This window comes from Rhododendron vialii, chromosome 7a, assembly GCF_030253575.1.
Source record: "Rhododendron vialii isolate Sample 1 chromosome 7a, ASM3025357v1".
Taxonomy (NCBI): Eukaryota; Viridiplantae; Streptophyta; class Magnoliopsida; order Ericales; family Ericaceae; genus Rhododendron; species Rhododendron vialii.
Window position 1 is genome coordinate 6965463 of NC_080563.1, and position 11639 is coordinate 6977101.

The window sequence follows — 11639 nt, forward strand, 5'->3', positions numbered from 1 at the left end:
CCTTCCCAGGGAGATAGATTCGAGTTGAGACATTAAACTCTTTTGTTTTTATTTATTTTTTGTTATCCACTAATTTCCCATGTAGATAATGTTTGCAAAAACAGGAGGGAAAAAAAAAAAACGAAGGTTGAGCTCACCTCTACATCACTATCCATTGTACGTGAAGCAGAAGGAAATACTAATAATGAAAAAACCTGGATCGAACACAGATGGTTACATAGATGAATTGGATGGTCTGCTCGATTATAATAAGAACAATCTTTTGATTCGTTTCTATAAACGTTAATATATGTGATTGATAAAGTTAATTTTTTCCACAAATATTTCATTCTTATATGGGATATTTAAATGATTAGGATCAGCGGGTTGGACCCATGGTACCAAAAAATTTGAGATTTGGCGCGAACTTTTGCGTCGTGGTCACAAACTTTTGCATCTTAGCCACACACGTCATGGCTGCGAACTTGGCTGCAAACTTTCGCGTCTTGCCCGCTAACTTTTGTATTGTGGCTGCGAATTTTTACATCGTGGCTGCGAACTTTTTCGTCTTGGCCTCTGCATCATGGTTGCGATCTTTTGCTTTCGCGAACGTCGTGGTCGCAAACTTTTGCATTGTGGCCGCAAACTTTTGCATGAGGGCCGCAAACTTTAACGTTGTGGCCGCAAACTTCTACAACACTGCTGTAAACTTTTGCATCGTGACCGCAAACTTTTGTATTGGAACCACAAACTTCTGCAACACTTACACTTTTGCATCATGACTGCAAACTTTTGTATTGGGGCCGCAAACTTTTTCATCATGGCCGTAAACTTCTACAACATGACCATGTTGCGGCCGCAAACTTTTTCATCATGGCCGTTATCAACTTGTTTTTAAGTGCCGTTGCTTATCATTTTAGAATGGTAATTACGATGATGGATCTAACAACTTCGACAAAGTAGTTATGGTTAAATCTAAAAAATTCTACCAATAATATTTACCGCCACACCACTGACATATTTATATTTTTCAAAAAGGTTTTACGATTTGCAAAACAAAAACTTAATAATATAACATTTTAGTCAGAAAAAGTCAAAACTTTTTGATACTAAAGATATTAATGAGTTTTTTTAGTTTATGAAAAAAGTTTAAATTTTTCTTGATAATAACATGTTTTTTGAAATTATCGTTTTGCAAACAAAATATATTTTCTTTGACGAAAGGTATTTATCCATTCCGTCTCAAATGATAATCCAATTTACAAAATGAGAATTTAAAAATAATAAAAAAATCACTTTTCCATCTATTTAAAGAAAAAGTTAAATATTTCTTAAAAAAATTGTATGATTTGTAAGTTCTCGTTTTGCAATCCGCACTGTCATTTTGGAAGGAGGAAGTATTAATATAATTAGATGTAAGCAATAATTTGTACCCAAAAAAAAAGGAGGTGTCCGTAATATATAAGTACTAGTAATAAATAAGGTGGCTCTATTGTCACGACCCATTGGTTTTCCATCGGCAACTTCCAAACAAACCCTAACCAAAAAACACAACTCCTAAACCCTAAAAACCCATAATAGTTTCCACACTTTCAGAAACCTAAAAAACAGAACAGTCTATACTTTCGAGCTTTTCAATCTTTCATCCATGGCCGCCATAGCAATGGAGGTCGAAGCAGTCGAAGACCAGCAGCAGCTGGTAGAGATGAACAACAACGTCATGTGCCAGCTGGCAGACCCAGAGGGGACTCCTCTGGGCCCACCCATGTACCTCCCTCAAAACGCCGGTCCCAAAGAGCTCCAACAGATGGTCAATAAGCTCCTAAACAATGTAAAGCTTTTTACCTTTTTTCGCGTTATAAGCGTGCTTCTATTGTTTTTTAAAGAGTGGCTTTGTATTTTGCTTACGAGCAGGATAATTCGAGAAATTAGACCCAAAATCCCAATTTGGTTGTGGAATTATGTCGATTATTTTTGTTTTTTTCTTGTTTGAATTTTGCCAATGGATGAACTCTGGTTATAGTTTAACAATTATGTCGTGTTCTAGCTTTTAGCTACAAACTATGGTCCTTGTTTGATGTTGGTGAGTTGCAGACAGAGAGAAAAGTAGCATGATAAAAGATTGAACTTTGTTGGAGTGGACCCAGGTTGCAAAAATCTGCTCAAGTTGTGGTTTCTTGAAATGAATATGGGTAATTGGGACGCATAACTATGTTTGAATTTTATCAATGTATGAACTTATGTAATCTAGTCTCAATAACAATGATGACACGTTCTAGCGCAGCTACAAACCGAGGTCGGTTTTGATGTTGGTGAGTTGGGAATAGATAGAAAATAAGCATGATAAAGTACTGAACTTTGTTGGAACCGACCCAGGTAATGAACGATCTTCACAGGTTGTAGTTTCTTGAATTGAATTTGGCTAGCCAAATATCTGCTCCTGGTGTGTACAACTTTGGTAGACTTGCGCGACTTGATCATTTCTCATTTGCTTTCTTGCTGTTTGATAGTTGGCAATCAACAACTGCGAACTCTTTATTTCTGAAACTGACTGGCTTGATGACAAAATAATAAAGCTGCACCAATTTGCAATTTCTAGTTTTGATTGTCTGCTGAGGTTGCAGTACCCATTTGCTTTAACCAACTCATTGCTGGAGATCTGCCATAAGCAGTGGTCACACTTGGGGTTTCCGTTAAGCAACCCATATCTGGAATGGGATTTCAACGATTGATGCCCCATTTAATTGCCATAGTTAGAAGTTTGTGCAAATGAACTATTTGATTTCCACATATTACTCATCAGGCCATATTTATAAAGAACCCTTTGGTTACCAAGTCTTTGGGGATTGCAGAGTTCATTATGCTTACAACTCCGAGTACTGAGTAGTAATCAACTTTTGGTTTGTGCAGGAAGAAAAGTTACCTTATGTATTCTATGTATCAGACCAAGAGCTTGTTGTGCAACTTGGGTCATATTTACAGAAACACAAAGGTTTGTGATATATATAGATCATGAGACAGGACTATCTAGTTTCCACAGTTTGATCTGGTGGTGATACTACACTTATTTTGGATTAGTTTTACTGAATACGAATCGTTATTAATTCCAACTTTTGCCAAAAATTTTGTGCAGTTTCTGTGGAGAAGGTATTGACAATAGTTTATCAACCACAAGCAGTTTTTCGAATACGTTCAGTTAGTCGTTGCTCTGCAACAATTGCAGGTAACAATGTCTTTTCATCTTTTTCGTCCATTTAATTGGTAACCATAACTATTATTCGTGTTATAAATGGAACTTGAAGAAATTTTTCTAGTTTACCTTTTTTTCCTTCTGCATCTGTTCCTTTTCCCTTCTTTTTCCCTTATCCATGCCTTTTTCTATTTTTGAATGACTGGAACCGAATGTTTTCCCATTTCAATTCATGCTGGGTCTGTATTATTGACTGAATGGATGGACGAAGTGTTCAATCTATCTTTGATTCCTGTGGTGTTCTATTACAGTTGCGGTCCCACACCTGTTTACCATGTCTGTTGATATGTTCATTTTTTTTTATGGGAGGGCATAAAGGCAATGCTGCCTTCTCAACCTTCCTAGCGATTGTACTTTCTCCTTTACTAATAGTTTCGTCACCGCAGGTCACACGGAAGCTGTGCTTTCAGTTGCTTTTAGTCCTGATGGTAGGCAATTGGCAAGTGGGTCAGGCGACACCACTGTCCGATTTTGGGACCAAAACACACAGACGCCACTGTTCACATGTACAGGTTAGTTACCAAGCATCATTATCGTACTTAAAACCATATTATGTTGGAGGACATTTATTATGGATGGGTTAATATGGGATGAGAACAATCTTAATGGAGTATGACTGGCTTAAAGTATGTCCCTCTGACTTATTTCCCATATTTGCACCCATATGGTCTCTAGTTAAATTGCCAGTACCATTTCTGAATTGCTGGAGGAGGATACATATCTAGCTGCTTTCCTCTCAGATACATGAAGGGGAGCTGTTTTGTTGTATGATTATTTACTCAGCTATTCTGCTACTAGTACCTGCTTCTGAAGCTCTGTGAACCCAAGTGTCTGGACTGTGGGCACTTTATTGAAAATGATACAAATTCCAGGATTCTTGAGCATTCTGAAATGTTTTTTTTAAAATCGTCATAACCTTCTTTATGTTTTGACATATTGCAATTGATTGAGATTTCATTATGTAACGGACTGTAGTCAAGAACATATGCCCATAACCATCTGAAATTAGTCAATTTGGTTATTGCATCTTGCTATTAAATTCATTCTTTACTGTGGTTAGTACCTTTTGTAATTATGTTGAGTGTCATCTCTCCTTTCTTACTTCTTAGTTCTTACAGATTGGAGTGGTTAGTGATTTTAGTAGGGTGATGTTTTGTGCTCAGTAGTTCTGTAAACATTATGCGGAAAAGATGAGAGATTATTTTTCACCTTTCTAGTTGTTATTATATTGGAATAGTCCTAAAACCACTATTATTGTGTCGTCATTTCAGGTCACAAGAATTGGGTTCTTTGCATTGCCTGGTCACCTGATGGTAAGCACCTTGTTAGTGGAAGTAAGGCTGGAGAGCTTCAATGCTGGGACCCTCAAACAGGAAAGCCATCAGGCGGTCCACTGATTGTACGACATTCCTAGCATTTTAGCATAATTGCATCGTTGTTGCTTTATATTTATTTCCTTATTGTGTCATATTTTTTTCTTTAAATTCTACTACTACAACGTGGTTTTGGAGCACACAGGGAAAATAAGATCTCAGTGCCTTGTTGTATGGACCTCGGTCATATTTCCCTGTGCAGTAGTTTTGTTTTGTTTTGTTTGTGCTCTGAGAACTTGTTAGTCATAGAAGTACAAGAGATCTTAGGGTGCAATCACTTGAGTTGATATATTGACTGAATAAAGCTTTGTCTCATTTGCTCTTGTGAGTTGCATCGATATCGTACATTTATGACATTTCTCCAACTTGAAATTGGTCAAAATAACTGGAATGTAAACTTTCACCATGTCTAACGGAAAAATGTTGTGGTACTGATGATTGAAATTTGTCTTGTCTCAGGGGCACAAGAAATGGATTACTGGTTTGTCTTGGGAACCACTACACCTGAAAGCTCCCTGCCGTCGTTTTGTAAGCTCGAGTAAAGATGGTGATGCACGAATATGGGACATTTCAACAAGGAAATCTGTCATTTGTCTTAGTGGTCACACACTAGCAGTAACTTGTGTCAAATGGGGCGGAGATGGAGTGATTTATACTGGGTATGTTCTGATCTCATGGAATTTTCTTGTTCTGTTGAAGTTCTTATGGACACTGGACAAACCTAGAGAAAACTTTCTATATGTAATCTTGAAGCTCTTATAAAGTTATTGTCATATTTATCGCATAAGTCTTTGGTTGCTCTGGGTATAAGCACATGTGGAGTTGTGGACATACAATATGTAAAAATAATTGGAAAAATATGTACAAATCGGAGATTGGGGTCGTTCTATCATTTAATATGAAACTATTATTCTTTAGTAGTTTGGAGTTAATTTAGTACACAAATCAAAGAGTTCAAGTTAGGAGCCAACTTTTTACGGAGAGTTTAGACTAAGCCAAAAACAAAATTGGTAGAGGTTGGTTTTTTTTTTTTTTTTTGGGTTTGTGGGGAGATTTTTTTGTATGACCCCGCTAAATTTTTTTGGGTATATGAAAATGTCTAATTCTTCTTGGTCTCTTGTAACAGCATTTGGTTTTTTGGTCCCTTATTGAGAAAAACCTAACAAATAAAGAAGAGAATATGGATATGTATTTGCTTTATGTTGCCTATTTGAATTCTCAACTGCATTGGTGAATAAGTTTTTGGGCGGTATTGCTTAATTAGGTTTGATTTTGCGTTTCCTGTTTTTTCGGTAATTTTGTCCGTTAATGGTTTGGCAGTCACTATTATTGAAGCTCTTGGTATGTTTCAGATTGTTGATGATATCTTCTATTCATATGCTGCAGCTCTCAAGATTGTACAATCAAAGTATGGGAAACTTCACAAGGGAAGCTAATTCGGGAACTTAAGGTGAATGAATACATCTTTGGGAAATTAAATTTTATCAGATCCTTCTTTTCCTGTATGCAGAGATATGCTGCTATACATCTTTATGTTTTTTTTTTATTTTTTTATTTCTATTATCTTGAGGTTAGGAGTGATGCACATCTCATGCAATGGATCGGGTATCTGATGCAAATGAATCTATTTTTCCAGTGGGTTTGAGAAACCGAGGAATGTAATGGTGGAGTAGGTGTCATGTTGGCAGGGGTGAAGTCAGGATTTATTGTTAGGGGGCGCCGAAACTTGAGACCTGAGTTTTCCAGGTTTCCAACTCCAAATCCAATGATGGGTCTTCCAAGTTTTCTCTATGGACTTGTAGATGTATCCTTCATGTAAGTTGGGACTTAGGAGGGTGGTTTTTGGACTCCATGCTAGAACTGTTACACTACAATTTTTTTCTTTCCACCTCTCATATGGGAGTGTAAAATGCGTAAAAGAGAGTGCTAAAATCACTTCATTTTGCATATGGTATTTAATGTACATTAGGGATTTTAGGGGACATTAGTGTTAATACATAAAGGATAATGTCTGTTGGGGGGGGGGGGGGGGATGTGTTGTTTCTAGCAAAGTTGGGGGTGGCCATAGCGCCCCACCCAAGTCGAAGGCTCTGTCCCTGAATGTTGGAATCTATGTAGTTCAAACTTTGGCCTCTAGTCAGGCCTTCCCTTGGGCTTGCGATCTTCTGATGTAGCCAATATGTATCTATATCACGTTTCTCGCCATTTTCTTATATATTTCTGGATAGTCCTCTTGACAGATCATATCTCTCGAATATATGTTCTTTAACATTGCGTCTTCTATGTGTCATGTTATATTTATTTAATGATAGATTGATTGTTTATTGATAGATTGGAAGGTGTTAGTGGTAAAACAACAAATTTGTTGGCTATACACTCTAGCCTTTTGTATCTTATGTGCGTGACAGGACCCATAGGCGATTCTGGTTCAATACAAAGTACCAGAAGTGCTGGCTATTTCTGATCAGAAAAGCTATGAGTACCGACCATGGGGGAGGGAAATCGTACCGACGGCCGCCGGCGGGCCGTCTCCGGCCACCGGACGGCCGATCCGAGCCGTCCAAAAATTCTAAAAAAAAACCGATGGGGCCTTCGCGGGAATCAAGGGCATCCGAGGTGTGTAGGGTGCTTGATCCGAGCACCCTTTTTTCGTGTATATATGTACATCGGTTTTTTTTTTTAGAATTTTTGGACGGCTCGGATCGGCCGTCCAGTGGCCGGAGACGGCAGCCGTCGGTACGATTTCCCTCCCCCATGGTCGGTACATATAGCACAACTCATTTCTGATATCTTCCCCATGAAGTTTAGAATCACCATCCTTAAAAATTATCTCAAGGGAACTTATTTGCCTATCGTTTTTTATAATTAGAAACTGATCTTGTATGGTTTTCCTTTTATCTTCTAATGACCTCCTTTAACCGTTGAGTATGTTTCATAATGATTCTAGGGCCATGGGCATTGGGTTAATTCCCTTGCATTGAGCACTGAATACGTTCTTCGCACTGGAGCTTTTGATCATACTGCAAAGCAATATTCATCTCCAGACGAAATGAAGGAGGTACTGTGGGGCAGATTTTAAATACCTAATAATCTTTTCTCGTTTTGTGAGACCCCCCACCGCCCCCCAGAAATCTTAGCAGGTTTTAGTTGGCTTTGCTGCATCTCCTCGTATTATGGTGCTCCTTTTGTTTGTGGTTGAAATGATTTATATGTTACTTTCAAATCCAAGGTAGTTCTGAGCGCCTGACTCATCCGCTAACTCTACATTGACATTCATGCATGAAACCAAGTTCTCCTAGAAAGCTTGTTCGAAGGAGCCACAAATTTCCCGTGGAAGCCAAAAATGGAATATTCAGAAGAGGTCGCAGGGTCATGCGTGCAAGTCGGAGAGGAGGTAGGATAGGGAGGCGAAGAAGGAAGGGGGCAGTGGCTTGTGCCCTTGTGTTTTTAATGTAGAGGATTTGGCTGGCTAGAATGTAATCGATTCGCTTATGAATCTCCCATTGAAGAGTTATCCTATGATCGCCCTGTGGTCCCCATGGAAAAGCCTCTCGAAAATATTTAGAGGCAATGATACAAGCTGCAGTAGAGCAGATCAATACTGGAGGAAACTGAGATTCAAGGATTTTTTCCCACATCCAGATGTAGCTCTGCCGGAAGGGTTCAAGAGAGCGAAGTTTATTAAATACAATAAGGTTGGCGACCCATATCATCACTTGATCTGTGGGGATTGCTGAGGCCTTGATTCCCAGCCTGGGTTATCATAGAAAACCCTTCCAAGGCTTGTTGGAGACCATTTTGCTGGTTTTTTGGGGAGAGAGGGGCTACTAGTTGGAATTTGGATACATCCTCTTTGGCAAATTGTCATACCCTGAACTGAAGCACAAAATTTGGCGGGTGTTGCTCAGTTAGATTAGTTGACCTTGATGCTCAAGTTCTTCTGCTCTTAGTTCCTCCTACGTTCTAACTAATGTTATAAAGCTTAAAATTTAATATGCTTCTTGCATGTGATATGCTTGTAACCCTGGAAGAAGATTGTCTTTGATCCTGCCATATTCCTTCTTATTCGCAACTGATTAATGTCCTCTTCTTGGTGCAACAGGTGGCTCTGGAAAGGTACAACAAGATGAAAGGGAATGCCCCCGAAAGATTGGTTTCTGGGTCTGATGACTTCACCATGTTTCTTTGGGAACCTGCAGTGAGTAAACACCCCAAAACTCGCATGACAGGTCATCAGCAGGTATCTTTATGCCAGTTTGCATCCCTATTTATCAATTGCATGTTCAAACTAATGTTGTCTCCTCTTATCTCATTTACCAAAGTAGTTGTTCTCTTTTGTTTGGTTGGTTTGTTGCTTTCCACGGCACTCTACTGCCCTGTTTTGCTCTCTCCCTTTTCCCTCATATGTTGCTCCCTTTTAGATGCTGAAGGGTTTTGCTGTTGCTCTGTTTTTCTCTCCCTTGTTTTGGTTGAAGAACAATTTTCAATTTTTGAACTCTGTCCACTAAACTCTTTTATTGGGAGTGCATATAGCATTGTTGTGCTTATCATTGATCTTCTGATCCTTCCATTGAAGAGGTAACGTTGATAAGAAAGCTAATTCTATGGTCATTTCACCTGTCAAAGAAGCACGTGGTGTTCCGACTTTCTCAAATTTGCTTCACCTAGAGCTGATAAATGAACAGAACAGTTGATTGTTCAAGCTTGGTTTGATAACTTAATGAGCTTTAAAAATGTTCGAGCTTGGCTTGTTTATGAGACAAATTGATCTCAAACGAGCTTTAATCAAGCAGTTCACAAACAAATGTCGAGTAGCTTGAATTTTTTGAACATTACAAGCCGAACTGTGGTTTGTTCAAGCTTGGTTTGAAAGCTTAACGAGCTTCAAAAAGATGTTCAAGCTTGGTTTGCTGATGTAACTAACCAATCTCAAACGAGCTTTTAATGAGGGAACACGAGCTCGAACTCGAGCGGTTTGGTTCGTTTATCAGCCACCTAAGTTTATGTCAAGTAGCCATTCATAAAAAAAGAAAAAATGATCTAAATTTCTAGAAATTATCTGGGGACCTGGCCTGATGGTGTAATACTACCTTTCTAAAACTACTCTTAAAAGGATGAGTGTCAACTACCTAGATCTTGACCTGGTTATAGGTTGGCTGTTGCTATGACATTTCTTATTCTGACTCAGATGTCTTCAATTTTAAATTAGCCTCATTGGGCGACGCGTAAAGTAGCTAACTTCAGCAAGTGGATAAGGCTGTCTTCCATTAAATGTGCCTAAATTATGCTAGGAAATCACTCAGTCGCTTGCCTCTTTATGCTATTTTAGCATCTCCTTCTCTCATACAGAGAGTGCGGCCTTCATGTTTTGAAGAATTCCAAATGGCATGTTGAAAGCCAGCTTCCAGCTTCTTGTTACATTAAAGCCGACTGGATTTTAATATGGCAGGACATGCATCACCTGCAACATTTCAAAGCCATAATTATGCTAAATTTCTATCTATCATACAGAATCAATTGATCGTTGCGTATTCTTTGATTCTCACTTTCGCATTTTTGGTATGGTATTTCTGTTTGATCTTAAGATTAGGGGCACTGGGCCACTAGTGTTCCACTTCCATTACATATTCTCTTCAACCTCAGTTAACCTACACTATTTGTGCTTTCTGCAGCTTGTCAACCATGTTTATTTTTCTCCTGATGGGCAATGGGTGGCAAGTGCTTCATTTGATAAGTCGGTCAAGTTGTGGAATGGGATTACCGGGCAATTCGTTGCTGCTTTTCGCGGCCATGTTGGGCCAGTATATCAAATAAGGTTGGCATTTGTTTTCCTATGTCTTATTGTTTCTCATCCCATTTTGAAAAGCTAATGCTCATATTTACACCTGTTGTGCTCCAGCTGGTCGGCTGACAGTAGGCTTCTTTTAAGCGGAAGCAAAGACTCCACTCTAAAGGTACTAGTATTTCAGGGTGTTTTATTTGAGGTGTCTCGTAAGGTTTTATTGGGGATTAGTTGTCGCATTGTTAACATGATCATGAGAATAACATAGCTTTCATCTGATTTGTTCTTGTAAAAAACATTTAATTTGATCTTTTAAGTGTTGCTGTTAAGTTTTGTCCTTGGTTGGTTAAGCAATATTCCCTGCATTGATCTTCAGCCTCTGAGTCTTTATGCTGAACCTTATGTTTGTGTAGTTGTGCATTCTAAGTACTTCATTGTTTTTCTTGGACTTGATCTGTATGCAATTGATTTTTTAGTCGAAACAATCTATTCTCCAGGTGTGGGACATCCGGACAAAGAAATTGAAACAAGACCTCCCAGGCCATGCAGATGAGGTACATTTCCTTGGAAAAGCCTTTTATAGACTTCCATCAGATTATGGTTATTAATAATCCTTTTTTGCTTCTTTGTCACTTTGGAAAGGTTTTTGCTGTTGATTGGAGTCCGGATGGTGAGAAGGTAGCCTCTGGTGGTAGGGATAGAGTTTTGAAGCTATGGATGGGCTAGCATACATAGGTCACAACAGGTCTATGACATGCTTGTATATGAGTGAAAGCACTATCTATGCATCATATCTGCAGCTTCCATGAAGAGATCACACTGCTTATATACAGTTGAATAGGCGCTACGATATGAAGAAGTGCCCCGAGGATAAGGGTGGCGAGGGTTGCTGGCAATTACATAATGCTTTTATCGTAAAAGGTGTATATGTGATGTTATGTTTGTTCTTGTGTAACCTTATTTTGGTTGTTCGTTGGAAGAGGTTTTTTTTTGGCATGTATAAGCGCGAAGGAGATTTTGAATTTCCTTTGGTTTATCCGAATTAGTTTTATGGTACTCAAGTCTTTTTAGTTAGAGGCATCTTGTGTTATTTTGATCTGTTTCCATTGTTGTAGTCGTGTCAAGTGTCTTTCTTATCTTTGGGAGAAATGAAAAATAAAGAGGGAGGCTGTAATTTGTTTTCAAGTACCTTTATCATCTGCCCGCTCCCATGCCCCAATCTCTCTCTCTCTCTCTCTCTCTCTCTCTCTCTCTC

At 38.7% G+C, this 11639-nt stretch overlaps 1 protein-coding gene across 1 annotated transcript; it reads left to right on the forward strand.

The window, feature by feature from the left end:
• The first annotated feature begins 1471 nt into the window (after positions 1 to 1471).
• On the forward strand, positions 1472 to 11572 carry LOC131334361 (notchless protein homolog). Its single transcript, XM_058369329.1, has 13 exons — positions 1472 to 1810; positions 2890 to 2971; positions 3113 to 3202; positions 3616 to 3741; positions 4501 to 4628; positions 5062 to 5261; positions 5989 to 6052; positions 7550 to 7660; positions 8705 to 8842; positions 10275 to 10417; positions 10502 to 10556; positions 10882 to 10938; positions 11027 to 11572. Exons 1-13 carry the CDS (start codon positions 1628 to 1630, stop codon positions 11108 to 11110), a joined length of 1461 nt encoding a protein of 486 aa, XP_058225312.1. The 5' UTR covers positions 1472 to 1627; the 3' UTR covers positions 11111 to 11572.
• Positions 11573 to 11639: the final 67 nt, after the last annotated feature.